Here is a 15,930-nt window from a genome sequence, read left to right on the forward strand (position 1 = left end):
TCTGTTAGGTTCTTACTAAGTGCTAATGAGATAATGAGATATTAGGTTCTTACTAAGTGCTAAGTCGGTACTTGACAGTTTTCTAGTTCCGGCCTTTCCTGGGAGAGCTTGCGTGCTTGGGAGGAGCAAGCTCATTGGTTGAAGTAATTCTTCCCAGAAGCCCTTGCATTATCCCACACCCATTCTCTGGGAGGATAAAGAGGTTAGCACTCCAGAGATAGTCTCTGCTCTACACCAGGCTTGACTTGGCTCTCTGCAGGAAGGGAAGTCACTTCTCTGGATGAGAGTTAATAGCAACTGTCTGGAGATAGTGGTTCTCTACAGGAAGAAGTATCTGTCCTAGAGATTTGAGTTGACACATCAGATCTCCTCCCAGAGAGCGATCGGCAGCTTCTGGAGACAACAGCACGTTACAATCATCTATTTCTTTAAATTAAAAAAAAAAAAAAAAGTTTACTTTTCCTAGAGTTAGAATCATTCAGCTGAAATTTGATGAGGTCATAAGAAGCCATGATTTTAATCTCATTTCTCTTATGCAGCAATAACATTTTTGTCAATGACAAGTAACTTTTCCCTGCCCCGATCTCCTTGCAGGTCCTTTTATAACCCTGAAGAGGAAAAAGATTATGTAAAGGGAATTGTGGTCAGCGATATTTAGTTTAAAAATGTAAGACTTATTTTAAGACTCTAAGAGATATTTCTAACATTTTTTTTTATAATCAAATTTGCTGTTTATGGTGGCATGGAATGTTACTATTTTTTTGATGGCCAAATGTTAACTCATTTGGACTGAAGAATAGTCACATATGCATTATGATAGTGCTGTACAGAGTTCAAGGCACTGGGCATGCATGGCCCTTCCCTAATTGTTGTAGGATAATAATTGTTTTTTAATGTATTCAGGTAAGTGCATTTAACATCACCAGTGTGGTTATGGAACTTATTAAGGCATGCAAGAAACTGGTTTCTAGGTTTTACTATATTTATTAAGAGGAAGAGAGAAAGTTACTTAGGTCTGTATTATGTTAATGCCATACCACATTAAAATGAGCAAATGTGAGTGAGTACTTTGTAGGAAGCCTTAGATAGGACTGATCCTGATGAGTTAAAAGCAATTTTATTAGATATAATTTGGAAATCTTTAATATTATTTTGTCTTTTGTAACTTGATGTTTTGCTTTTAATGTCATATTTCATTTTTTTCTTTATATTAATATTTTCTTGTCAAAAAATTGAACTTTAGTAGTTGGCAGCAAGATTATTTCTCTTAAATGACTTTCTGTACTGCTTGTTTTAGTCTTTTAGTATTTATTTAGAAGTGCCTACATACAAATTCTGCTTTGATGTCTCATCATGTTGTAGGAGTAATGTAAGGCTATAGCAGTACAACATCTGGCAGAATCTACCAAGGTTTCAGGTAGGATTTCAGGGACAAATTATGTCTGCTAAGAACCACCCTACAAAGTACAAAGTAGCTCCTTACCATAAGGTCACCTCTAGGTTATTAATTCTTTGGTCATGGCAACTCACTAAACAAAATGATGAAAACACAAAATGGACCTCAGAGTGGTGCAGTTCACTTCTGTTTCCACAGTGACAATAGGAGGAAGAGAACTGTAAGGGGCTGAGTTTATTAGGTAATCGGTCCCTCTGAACCATATAATTTGGAATGTTTTGCCCAGAAAAAAGAACAGCAGACAAAAAAAAAAAAAAAAGAATAACATATAGGCTCATCTTAAGAGAGACCAGTTAAGGAGTTGTTTTCATCATGTGTCAAAAGGTCAGGAAGAGAATATCTTGGAACATTTGGTTTTGGTTATTTGGCATCTAACTCTCCTGGATATAAGCCTTAAGATGAATATGAAGATGATTGAGAATTATGTGCCACTTTATAAAGAAGTAGAGACATGGTACACATCAGTCAGTCAATCTCTATAAGCATTTATCAGATATCTAGACTGAATGGGCCAGATACTGTTTGAGGTTTTAGGGATATAAATACAAAAGTGAGACAGTCCCTCCAAAAAGCTTATATGCTACATTGAAGATATACAATGTTCAACAGGTAAGTAAATATAGGAGACATAGATAACATACACACTAAAATAAACAGTGATTGAGGCAATTAGCAAGTAGGAGAATCAAGAAGTAGAAATAGATACCTTTCTGGCCTGAGAAATTTCTTCAAAAAAGGCAAGAAAGCAGGGGATGGAATATTATGTAAGGTCCTTTGGCTGGAGAACAAGAGAATGCAGTGGGACTTGGAGAGAGACCAGAGCGAGGTTGTTAAGACTTTTAAGTTCTAAACATTTTCTCTTAGACGAAATGAGACTTCTTGTGTGTGACATAACCACAGCTATACTTTAGAACTATGAGGTTATTAGCAGCTGGGGAGAGGATGAACTGGACAAGGGAGACTGGAAGCTGAGGTGATTAAATTAGTTCAGGTAAGAGGTGCTGTGGGCCTTAGCTGGAATGGTGGGCTATGCACTCTCAGGCCAGTCTGTTTCCTACATTGGGTTTCGACTTCTTAATTGTTAGATGAGGATGCCGCACTTGAGTGAAAGTGAAGCATTAAATATTATTTTGCAATGGGAACTTGAGTGACTTTGTGCTGTTGATGCTTTGAATCCTTTGCACTGCTGTTATTTATAACCTTTTTATAGATAAAACTAAGCAAACATTTTATAAACTTAAAAGTACTGTATAAAGTACTATGCACTTCACAGGGGCTGTTGTGAATACCAAATGAAATAATATTAAATCTTTTGTAAACCATAAAATTGTACAGTTCTAAGTTGTTATTACTTGAAGATTTGTTTTTGTTAATCATGGATTGATCCATCCAGTGTTTGAAAAACTGATAACAGCATGGTAGTAAATAGCTTGGAAAAATGGATTTAAATCTAAAGTTCATAAATAAACTTACACTACTTTAATTTGGAACAAACTGTCATTAATTCAGAAATGCACTCTCCTCACCCCCAGTTCTTTGGTATTTTCTACTAGTGGGCTAGTAGCTCACATTTCTGAGTCTTTGGCTTGAGGGAGTTCTTCAGATTATAGATGTTAACCTTATCAGTCAGTTACTCCAATCCCCTCACTTCACAGGTAGAGATGCCAAGGCACAGAGATAGGAAGTGATTTGCCCAGAATAGTATAGATAGGTGGCAAAGTTCTTTCACTACACATCCAGGGCTGTTCACTGTATCCATGAGCTAAAATTCTGGAAGGGAAGTTAATTCAGGAATGTAGTAAACTATCAAGAATGAAAGTCTAAAAAGACAAATGATTTTTAATACGTATGAAAAAGGTATGCTGTCTAAAAAAGACCAGTGTGGCTATAGAGGGGAACTCATTGACAAACTGAATATATGTACATATAAATGCGTGTGTGTGTCTGTGTGTAAATCCCAGAATACACTGGGACTAGAATATACTTAGAGTAAAAAAAAAAAAAAAAAAGTTATGTTGGGTGAGACAAGAAGAATTTTAAAGAAAGAATAGGACTCCAGGATGGGAAGATAGACATTGGAGAGAAAGTATAACCATTTGTTTTATCTCTTATTTTCTCTCAAGGAGAATAATCTATTTAGCTTTAAAGATAGAATAAAATGGTTAATGGGAAATTGATATTTGAAAAATTATAGATAAATGCAATTCCTTAAAAACAATGGATATATTTTAACTTTTTTTTTAAAAGGAATAAAGTGAAATCTATAGGCAGTGACCTTAATGTTAATTCCTCCCCATATTCTAGAATGTGTTATTTTAAAAATGGTTTGTAAGTATTTAGAGATAATCATTTGAAATTACCTGATTTTGATTAGTTAATATTTCCTATTTTGACAGTGTTTTTGGACTAGTAGATAAAATAAAAATAGACTTAGTACATCTGGATTTCTGCAAACCATTTGTCAGAGTTTCTCATGCTATTATTGTTAGCAACATGGATATAAGGCTCAATGTTAGACTATTTAGGTGGATTAGAAACTTGTTGAATAATTGAGTGTCAAGAGATCATTGTTAACCTGGAGGGAGAGTCTCTAGTGAGTTGCTGTAGGGATCTATCTATGGCCCGTGCTAATTTTTTTTTTGTCAGCCACTTGGATAAAGGCATAAATGGCATGTTTAACAAATTTTTTTGAAGACAGTTGTAAGAACATTTTGGATAACATGATCCGAAGAGATGTTCTTCTTCTTTTTTTTTTTTTTTTTTTTTTTCTAATGTACAAGTATGGGAGGAAGAATGACTAAGCACCAGCTTTGCTGGGAAAAGATCTAGTATGAATTAACTATAACTTAGAGACTGAAAAAACTAATGCTTTCTTTCCTAAGCTTCATTAATAGAAACACAGTACCCTTAATGAGAAAAATGAGAGTCATTCTTTGCTCTGCTCTGATAAGATCAAATCTAGACTTTACATTTTCTAGACATTATATTTTAAGAAGGACGTTGGAACATTGTAGGGAGATGACAGGAAGGCAACCAAGATGATGAGAAGCCAGGATATGAAAGAATAAATTGGAGAAACTAAGAATGTTTGACTTTGTAGAAGAGAATATTTTGAGAAGACAAAATGGCTATTTTCATTGACATGATGGCTATCTTGTGGACTTAGGCAAGCTACTCAGTTTTAAGTCTGAATTTGGGACAAGTGTAAATTGAGGGTTCTGATTTAAAACAATAGTTTTATTAAGTCAAGATAGTGTAGAGGCATTTAGTAAGCATGTTAGTAAGTACTAGGTACTTGAAATACAAAAACGAAAAAGGAAACATGTTTTAGTCATGAGGAGCTCACATTCATTTGAAGGAGACAGTTTCTTCACCTGCATACATAGAAGCAATTGTGAACAAACCATTTCTAGTAAATCCGTGTACTGAGCAGTGTAGATAAAACATCATTGCTCACTTAACTTATAATGTTCCAATACAGACTTCAGTATGAGGGTGATAAAGTACACAAATTACAACTCAGTCTCTCAGTGAGCATGCATTGGAGAAGAGGACATGTATGTAAATGACTCGATGGGGACAAGTTATGGGCTGATTTAATCTCAGAGAAGGCACCAAGCATTGTGGAAAATCAAGGAAGGCCTTTTGAGCTTATTACATGCTTACTCACTTGAATATGTTTCAGTTGAATGTGATGGGGCATGAGTTAAGGTAAGGAGTTTGGCTTGAATGCATGGTTTATGGAATAAATCAAAAAGAGTGTGAAAGGTAATTTGGAATCTATATTGACATCCTTCAATGAGTGCTAGGTTAAGGAATTTACAATATATTTAAAAGACAAAAGGAGCCACTTAAAGTTTGTTTTAATTTAACAAAGAATTTATTAAATGGTTATTATGTGCTAAACACTGTGCTAAGCCCTGGTAGTCAAATAGAAAAGCAACGGCCACTGTATTTGAGACTACATTCTAATGTGGGGGGGGACCTCACCCCTAGCAGAGTGGTGGCTTGGGAAGAACACCTCTGATCCAAAAAGTTATGGAAATAGTATTGGGGTCATAATGAAATAGATCATATGTCCCTTCTGGAAACGACAGATTTAATATTATCATTATTCCATAATTGGAGAGGGATAGGGCTGGTATAATTTAGGTGTGACTCTTATCTTCACCTATTTTTCAGATGGCTTGAATTGGGATATCCAGTAGACATCTTAAGTTCAATATGCCAAAACAAAACTCCTTTATGGCTTCCCCCTAAATCCCACTTCCCTTTCTCCTTTTCATTTTATTTTAAAGGGCAACAAGTTCTTCAGGCTCACAGTCTAGAAGTCAGCCTGGGCTCCTTACTGTTCCTATCTCTTGTCTTCAGTCTGTCTCCAAGGCTTGTCAATTTCTTCTTTAAAGCATCTCTTCTCAGGTGCGTTATCACTGGTGCAGGCTCTCATTACACACTGAATCATTATATAGAATCTGCCTCTCAAGTCCCTCCCCATGTCAATCCATTATCCATTCAGCCATTAAAGTGAGCTTCCTAAAGGGCAGGTCCCATTGGTCTTGTTTCACTCCCTACCTTCTCCCCAATCTGTAAACCTCAGTAGCTTCCTATTGTCTCCAAAATTAAATACAAAAAGCTCTGTCATTCAAGCCCTTCATAATTTAGCTTCCTCCTACCTCTCCATTCTTGTTCTTAGTTCTTAACATATATTTTTCATTACATTGACATTGACCTGGCACTTCCATGAACAAGACACTTCATTTCCTGACTCCTGGCATTTTCTCTGTCTCCCATATCTGGAATGTTCTTCCTCTTCTACTTGGCCTAGTCACTTTTTTGTTGCTTTCTTTGATTCTCAATTAAAACCCTATATTTTACAAGAAAAGCTTCTCCAACCCCTTTCCAGTGCCTTCCTTCTGTTATTTCTTATTAATCACATACAGCTTGCTTTGTATTTATTTGTTTACATGTTCTCTCTTCCATTAGATTTAAATTTCTTAGGACAGGGACTAGCTTATGCTTTTTTTTTTTTTTTTTTTTCCTTTTCTTTTCTTTTAAATCTGCAACTCTTAGTATAGTGCCTGGCACATAGTATGTTTAATAAAGATGATTGTAGAGAACTTGGCCAAGATATGCCTGAAATTAATCATATTGTTCAAAATTAAACATGTTGCATTTCTTTATAATGAATTTATATAGCTTATTACTGAAAGGGAAAATAAAATAATTGAATGTATCTTTCCCTTCCTAAATCTGCATAGGATTAAAAAAAAATCTGTTTTCTGGTCATTAAAGTGATTGTTTATAAATAGATAGAATTTTTTTTTGTAATTAACAGTATTCTATTCTCACAACAAAATTAAGGTGTCAGAATCCTTTAAAATATATTAAGTAGCATAAATAAACTCTTCAGTTTTAATTTATACTTTTACTTGGAAAACTCTTTATATGTGAGTGCGTGCATGTTTGTATTATATGTAGCAAACATTAAATTTTTAATTATCCAGATGTTATTACTACAGATTCTGAATTGGTAGAATTTAAATTTTTTAATTGTATTTTCTGAACCTCTTAAAAACTATAATCTTACTTGGATGTTTGTTTTCTTTTCCGCTTGTTGCCACTGTGAAAGGTTAACTGGGTGACATTTGGTTGGCCAATTCAATTCCATTTCACTTCTGTAGGCTTCAGTTTCCTCCATTTCTTCATAGGCTTCTAGATTTAGAACTCTAAAGGTCGTGGAGTCCAATCCCCCAAATTAATTTGTTAGAGTTAAAGAAAGACTTCATAGAGAGGTTAAGCAACTGCCCTGAGGTCACATAAGTAATAAATATCAGAGTCATCATTCGTACTTGGGTCCTTTGGATCCAAATTGTTTTCTCTACTGCACCACTCGATGACATTTCTTGGTGATGGAAATCCAGCATCTCACAAGACATCATTTATAATATCTTTTTGCCCTTTCTCTCAAACTTGAAACAACTTCAAGGAAGTAATTCTTAGTTAAAAGAGAAGATTTTAAACTAGGTTTTTGCTCCCAACCATCTGTCTGCCACCTTTAACTTCACTGTACTGGACTTTTGAAAAATAATTATGGACTTCTTATCAATATTAGATTAATCATTTTAATTGAGCACCTGTTGTACATTTTACATGAATTAGCTGACTAAATAGTACATAGAGATAATAAGGCAAAAAAAAAAAAAGAAGAAGAAAAAAAGGAATGTTTATGGTGTGGTTTGAGATATAAGAGTTTAATGAACTTCTTTTTTTTTTTATATTTTTTTTATAATATTATCCCTTGTATTCATTTTTCCAAATTATCCCCTCCTCCCTCTACTCCCTCCCCCCCCCATGACAGGCAATCCCATACATTTTACATGTGTTACAATATAACCTAGATACAATACATGTGTGTAAATACCATTTTCTTGTTGCACAATAAGCATTAGATTCCGAAGGTACATGTAACCTGGGCAGACAGATATTAGTGCTAACAATTTACATTCACTTCCCAGTGTTCCTTCTCTGGGTGTAGTTATTTCTGTACATCATTGATCAACTGGAAGTGAGTTGGCTCTTCTTTATGTTGAAGATTTCCACTACCATCAGAATACATCCTCATTCAGTATTGTTGTTGAAATGTACAGTGATCTTCTGGTTCTGCTCATTTCACTCAGCATCAGTTGATGTAAGTCTCTCCAAGCCTCTCTGTATTCCTCCTGTTGGTCATTTCTTACAGAGCAATAGTATTCCATAACCTTCATATACCATAATTTACCCAACCATTCTCCAATTGATGGACATCCATTCATCTTCCAGTTTCTAGCCACTACGAAAAGAGCTGCCACAAACATTTTGGCACATACAGGTCTCTTTCCGCTCTTTAGTATTTCTTTGGGATATAAGCCCAGTAGTAGCACTGCTAAATCAAAGGGTATGCACAGTTTGATAACTTTTTGGGCATAGTTCCAAATTGCTCTCCAGAATGGCTGGATTCTTTTACAATTCCACCAGCAATGTATTAGTGTCCCAGTTTTCCCACATCCCCTCCAACATTAATCATTATTTGTTCCTGTCATCTTGAGTTTAATGAACTTCTAAAGAAGAAACGAATAGGCTGGTAATTGTGCCAGTCAGGCAGTCCTGTGACACTGAAAGTAGAAGATCTCATTCATGATAAGTATTTTCCTAGACAAAAACCTTCATTCCTGATGATTGTTTAAGAGTTTGTTTGTCTTAACATTAAATTTGTTTTTCTTTTTGGTAATTGAAGTTGACTGTGTCCATGTGCCCTTTATTGTACTTTTTTATGATTCCTTTTTGCTTTTATTTCTTCCTTTCACTGTCTTTCTATTCCTTCTGTTCTCTCTTTCCTCAGTGTTATTGTTTACAATTATCTTGTGTGCTGTTTTATCTTAAATTATTATATTAGCCTTTTGAATTACTATATTCTATTTCTATGTGTTTCTTTTCTTCTCAATAAAATGTTTTACATTTCTTTCCTGTAGATAAAGGATAAAGATTTGATAAAGTAGTAGACCTCTGAAGGTTAATTGGTGTATAATTAACATTTGAAATGACAATAGATTAGAGAAGGAAGGGTGTTAAGGCTATTTAGATAATGGCCTTGGGCTTTCACTTTAGTGCAGTGAAAAGCTATGAGTTGCTTTGATTCAAAGCTGATTGTAAAACATCTTGGAGAAATCTTGGAGAAATTTTATTCCTCTCTAATAAAATAGATCTTAAAGTGGAATACTTTTGACTAGGAAATAGTTAAAGTGTTTTCGTTCAAGTCATTTTTATTTTTAAATTAATTTCTTTTCATTGTCAAGCACTTTAATTATTCCTTTTTGGAAAAGCAAAACAAATATGCCCTCATTATCCTTATACCAAAATGCATATACCATTTTGCATATCACCTCTCTGTCTTGGGGTGAATTGCCTGCTTCTTGAGGGTCTTTGGATTTGTGGTTTATCATTCTGTTGCTCATTGTTCTGTGTTTTTTTTTTTTTTTTTTTTTTTTTTTTTTTTGTATTTTGTTTGTATTTTACTGAATTTGTTTTTGAATGTTTTAAAATTGATTACTGTAAATGCTTTTAAAAAGTAGGTCTTGGGCATGGTTAGCTACTTTGATATGCCAATTAGCAATATGTTGTCTCTGCAAAAGTTATCTTTTAAACAACTGTTAGAACTTATCAGGAATCATTCATTTGTTGTAAATATTATATGTGCCACTATATATCGCTAGGTAAAAACATCTAATGATGACATTCATAACTTTTAACATGTCTACAAAATATATAGCATTTTCTCTTTTATTATGTTAAAATTTTAAATGTATCTTAAAAGCTGGCATTATAATTTTATTTTCTAGTTTTGGATTCCTAAATTATCTCTTTATTATAGAAAATTCTTTATGAAACTTAAATTCCATATAGTAATTATCTACTTTATTTTTGAAGGTAGATTTTCTTTTGTGGGGAAGAATACTCAAAATAGATTTTAGGGAGAGTGGCTTGTTTTTCACATATGCATACAGCTCATATTACATGTCATGATTAATATTTTAAAAGCAAATACCTATTTGAAATGACATTTGTCATGCTCTTTTTCCAAGATGTTCTTGAGAGGTAAGGATATATACGAATGTACAAATGTATAGTGTAGCTAGTGGTTCATTAGATAAAACACCTGGAAGACCTGAGTTCAAATGTAATTGGAGATACTAGAAGTGTGACCTTGGACAAGTCACTTAACCTTATTATCTCAGTTTTCTCATGTGTAAAATGAGCTGGAGAAGGAAATGGTAAACCCCTCCATATCTTTGTCAAGCAAACCCCAAATGGGCCCATGAAGAATAGAACACAACTAATATGACTGAACAGCAATAATATGTATGTAAAGAAATGGACGCATTGTGTATGTATGACCACATATGGACTTGTTTAAATCCATCTAATATATGTGTGTATACATACATATATATACATATATATGTATACACACTCATATATATACATACATATACGTACACACATATATACATACATATATGTACACACACATATATATATGTTGATAGTCACATATGAGTATATAACCATATGTATAATTGCTCTCTGGTATTTTGAAGCACATTGTCTTAGTCAATCAACTTAGATAGTGATATGTGAAAAATTCATGTTTAATGAAATTTTAAGTCAATAAAATTGAATCCCATAATGTCAGTTTTTGTAAGGACTCTTAAAGACTTATCTGTCTAGTTTAACATGCCTATATAGGAATCCCCTCAACAGTATCATTCAAATGAAATGATCCAGCCTGAAAATCTCTAGGGAAGGTTGGAAATCTCCCTGGATAATGCATTCTACTTTTGGGTATTTCTAAGCATTAGGAAGTTTTTCTTCTTTCATAAGCCTGCATTTTTCTGTCTGCTCCAAGTACACTAACATTCGTGTACACTCATAGAAGTCAGGAAGAAAGATGCATAAACAAGGATACCTGGGGTTTCAAATTTGAATGACTGAAAGAATAATAGACTCATTGATTATAATGGAAGCAGTATAGGAATTCTTAGAGGGAGAACTTCTAAGCCAATCTTTTCATTTTATGTGAAGAGGGGCAGCTAGGTGGCGAAGTGGATAGAGCACCAGCCCTGAAGTCAGGAGAACTTCATTCAAATCTGGCCTGAGACACTTAACACTTCCTAGCTGTGTGACCTTGGGCAAGTCACTTAACCCCAATTGCCTTTGTAAAAACTCAAACAACTCCCCCCAAAACCAAAAAACATTTTATATGAAGGATCAGATTAGCCAGCTAATTAGAAGCAGAGTTGGGAGTAAAGCACTAAGTTATGGGGTTCTCATTATAGGTTTCTTTTCACTCTATCATGTGCCTTCCTTAGATTTAAAAAACAAACAAACAAAAAAACAAAAAAAAACTAGTTTCCTAAGGTAGTGAGAGTGATTGTCAATTTTGAAAACCAGCAAGCCTGAAAGAGTGTAGGACCTGGAGTCAAGAAGATAGAGCTGGAATCTCATTACACTGCAGCATTTGATTATGGGCAAAGTATTTAATATCTCTGAGCTTCAGTTTCCTCATGTGTTCTGAGCATAACAATAACTCTTACAAAATCACATTATAAAAATTCTTGGGGGGGGGGGACCTGGATTAAATGGACTCTTTATTCCAATCCCTTCTTTTTTACTGACCAGAAAACCAAGGCTCAGAAAAGTTAAGTAAAAAGCCTACAGTCACACAGTACTAGACAGAACCAGAATTGAGGTCCTATGATTTCTAGTTAAGGAATCTTTGAAGGTCAAATGAGCTAATGTATGTAACCTGTTTGCAGACTTGAAAAGATTTTATAAATGTCTGTTACCCATTTAGCTTTTTTTTTTTTTTTTTTTTCCTGTGCTTGATACGCGTTACTAGATTGTGATGAAAAGGGCATTTCAGGGCAAATATTTGTCAGGCATTTAAGAATATAAGATTAGAGATGGGACCTAGAGTTGTCTTCAGAGTGGTAAGGAAGGGAACGACCATTGCTGGCTGAGGAAAGACCTGAGAATGGTTGCTTTTGGAAGCTGGAGAAGAGATCTCTTTAGTTAAGGAAGGTCTTAATATTTAAGTTCAGAGAAGTCATAGAGAATTAGGACTGAGAAAGGGTCATCATATTTGGAAATTAGGAAGTTCTTTGTGATAACAGGATTGTTATAAATTGCTTAGTGTGGAAGTTTGCAAGGGATTAGGAATAAATTGTATGGTAGGCTGTGAATATAAAATAGATTGCTTCCCCTCCCTCTCCCCTCCATCCCCCACTTAGAAGGAGGGAAATAGGATGCTTGAAACTTGAAGAGGTACATATAGGCTCAATTGGACTTTTATTTCAGGATACAGAAATGCTGCTTTAAGTCTTTTCTACATGGGTCAATTATAAATTTTGAATAAAATAAATGCTTGGGAAACTGGAGAGGGGGGAGGAAGAGGAGAAGATGAATGAAGCAATAATATTTAAGAGAAAGAGCAAGGGATAGGAAACAAATGCACAGGTCAAAGTATTTTATAACCTTTAGTAGAGACAGCTATTTTGAAGAGCAGAAATGGGAAGAGTGAATTCCAGGAGATATTCCTTAGCATTGGAAAGATTAGGCATATCTTTTTTAGTCTTTTCAGAAGGCACCAGCTGAATGGAAAGATGAGATTATTTTGTTCCCTTGACACAGTGGGAAAAAGGTCAAGCAGTCTGAGGATATGATGAATTTTTGCTATATTTTCACTTTTCAAGGCAACCATATGGATATTCAACTGTAGATTGGTTTTGACAGACATATTCCATAGTAGGCTTAATTTTAGGACTCATTTTTTTTTTTTTTTTTTTTTTTTTTTTTTAGAAAACATCTATATTAGTGCATTTTTAAACATGTGGCAAGCAATCCTATTTTCACAATATATATAAGACTTTTAGGTTTATTCTATATGAAATATAAATAATTAACAATTATATAGATAATTGGGACCAAAATTCAGTTAGTTGAAATACCTTTTTAATTAACATAAAGAGAGTTGAAGAGAGTAATGAGGGATTTAAGTATTTGGATAATTGTCTTATTTTTCAAATAATTGTCCTTTAAAATAATTGTCCTTACTTAATTTTTTTGGTAGTGCCCAATACTCAAATACTCAATAAACATATAAGAAGACCTAAGAGGAAATAATGTTATCTTTTGACTTTTATGATCAAAATTAGTATATAATAGAGAATGGGAAGAAACAAAGAAATATTCATGTGAGAAGTGAATTGCATTTTGGGATTTTTATGAAAGATAGGGAAAAGAGGAAACATTTTTCTCAAAATTCTTAAGTTTTTTTTTGCCTCAATCTAAAAGAGGATTTAGAGACATTTCTTACTAGAACCAGTTTTTGCCAAAATTAATTCTTTACAGCCAATTTTATAAAATCATATTTGGAAAGAGAAAATAATAGTAGAGTCTTTTTGACCATTACAAGTCAGACTTAAAAAGTGTTTTATTTAAAAAGGAATGGCTGATTTTTTTACCTGCTTAAAAAGTTAATATGACAACTATTGAACACTTGCTCACAGAATATTGTTCCATAAGTTTTAAAATTGAATGAATCTATGTTGAGAGATTTAACATAACAGTCTCCTACCTCTTCCTTCTCCCCACCTCCTTTCCCATTCAATAGCAACAACAAACCATCCACCTCACAATGGTTAGTATTGCAGAGCTTGATGTGGCCTCGGTTGAGGTCAAGCACTCCAATTCGAACCTCTCAAGGGCTTTCTCTATGTGTTGCCAGTGTACTGGTAAAAATGACTTTAGACTCTTGTCAGCGCAGTTACTGGTGCATGCATCACAGTCCCACTCAAATAAACCTGTCACAACACAGAGTCAGCAGCTAGAGACGAATACAAGGGCAGGCCTCTCGCTTTTCATTCGAGCATCACTAAACGTGCATAGAGTGCCCAATTATTTCAGCATTATTGAGCAAGCCTACAGGAGGACCCAAGCCTTGCTACATTAGATTTTCTTTAGTAATTTGCTCAAGTACCGCTGAGGACACTTAAAGGGCTTAAAACGGTTTCTGCAACCAGTTTCCTTTTCTGGGTTGTTAATTCAGGTTTTCTCTTTCAAATTAACTCTCTCTGCATGCTGTGCAGTGGTTCTGGGAGAACTGTTTAACACTAATTTTCTCAATTTTCAGCTTTTTTTGTTCAACATAACTGCTATAATAGTTAGTCACGTATATGTTTTGATTAGAAATGTATGATACCAAGGTTTTGTTTTTAAGTATAAAATGTAAACACTTTGTGAAAGAAATTTTTCTGAACTTAGGTTGCTAGAAGCTGTTTAGTTAATTCCTGTTTTTAAAAAAATCTAATTATGCCCTGCAAGACCATGTGTATGACACCCTAAATCTATGTTCTGACTAGTTCTGTTTCCATTTTTGTGCAAATGGGTATAAGTGATTTTATTAGTAAGCTTCTCCTTTTCCATTCTGGGTGTTGGGTTTGGGCCTGTTCCTTTTCCCCTCCTCTGGATGCCAACTTTTAGAACAAGTTCAATATCTATGTTTAATTTTTCACAGCAGCAACAACTCCAGGCCCAGCATTTATCACATGGACATGGTCTACCAGTGCCTCTCACTCCACACCCATCAGGTCTTCAGCCACCTGCCATCCCACCAATTGGTAGCAGTGCTGGGCTCCTGGCCCTCTCCAGTGCCCTGGGAGGGCAATCTCACCTTCCAATTAAAGATGAAAAGAAGCACCATGACAACGATCACCAAAGAGGTGAGAAATTTTGTAGGAATGTCAAGCTTGTTATCATGATATGGGTATAGATTTTGGATGCCAGTATTTACTCTGTTCTGGAGTTAGAATATATTTCAAAGAAACAGTAGCACATTGTTGGGAGGTACATTCATAAGATGATAACTTTGTGCTGTGAAAGAGTTAATATGCCAATCCCTCAGTGTCAAGGAATTCGTTTTTTTTTTTTTTATTAGTGATAGTCTGATATTCACAATTTATTAGTTTTACTGGTTGTATGATCCTGGGGCAACTCATTTAACCCACTACTATCTTAAGGTACTCTTAAAACAACAAAGTGAGAAGCTTACCAAATGATTAAGAACAGATCAGCAGTTTACTTCCTACAGATGAGTTGCTGATAGGCCTTGGAGGAGAGACAGAGACAGAGAGAGATCTGAGTGAGTGATTGAGAGAGAGAGAGAGAGAGAAAGAAAGAGAGAGAGAGAGAGAGAGAGAGAGAGAGAGAGAGAGAGAGAGAGAGAGAGAGAGAGAGAGAGAGAGAGAGAGAGAGAGAGAAGAGAGAGAGAGAGAGAGAGAGAGAGAGAGAGAGTGAGAGAGTGTGTGTGTGTGTGTGCGCGTGCATAGTTCTCCTCATTGGTGAAAACTCAGACACAGGATCCCCCTCACATTGCCCCCTGGGGAAAAGTCTCCAAAGCACTAATTGTACTGGGCTAAGTTTCTTTAAACTTTCAATGAAAGTAGGCTATAATTAGTAGGCATTTTTATAGTAATTTGTATTTTCAGCATGCTTTAAAATCATTTTTATTAGTTAATGGCAGGGAGATAGATGGAAGTCTCTTTGGTAACATCCCATAGATGTTTAATTGTGGGAATTTACTTCATCAGCAATGTGATTTTTAATTTTTTTTAAAGAAGTATATTTTGTAATTAAAAAGCTCATAATATCTTGACCTGTATCTAAGAGCAGCTTGGCTTAGTTAATAGAGTGCTGGACTTGAAGTTAGGTGAACCCAGGTTCAAAATTCAGCTTCAGACATTTACTACCCTTGTGATTTGTGGGCCAGATAACATTACTTCTCTGGGAGCCTCAGTTTCCTCATGTGTAAAAATGGAGATAAAAATACTTTTGCCACCTACTTTACAAGGTTGTTGTGAATAAGGTTTTTGGAAAAAATT

General features: G+C 34.7%; 1 protein-coding gene across 8 annotated transcripts in view; it reads left to right on the forward strand.

Moving 5' to 3' along the window:
• The window catches only part of LOC141550004 (transducin-like enhancer protein 4), a 159,566-nt gene that overhangs the window by 58,684 nt on the left and 84,952 nt on the right, over window positions 1-15,930 (forward strand). For 3 of the 8 annotated variants that reach the window (XM_074280113.1, XM_074280117.1, XM_074280115.1), the window contains one exon: window positions 14,568-14,772. In XM_074280113.1, the coding sequence (XP_074136214.1) occupies window positions 14,568-14,772 (205 nt within the window). Of the gene's footprint in view, window positions 1-14,567; window positions 14,785-15,930 lie in introns of all 8 variants that reach the window. The other 5 variants (XM_074280114.1, XM_074280116.1, XM_074280118.1 and 2 more) reach the window with 3 other exon arrangements.

The sequence above is a fragment of the Sminthopsis crassicaudata genome, chromosome 1, assembly GCF_048593235.1.
Source record: "Sminthopsis crassicaudata isolate SCR6 chromosome 1, ASM4859323v1, whole genome shotgun sequence".
Taxonomy (NCBI): domain Eukaryota; kingdom Metazoa; phylum Chordata; class Mammalia; order Dasyuromorphia; family Dasyuridae; genus Sminthopsis; species Sminthopsis crassicaudata.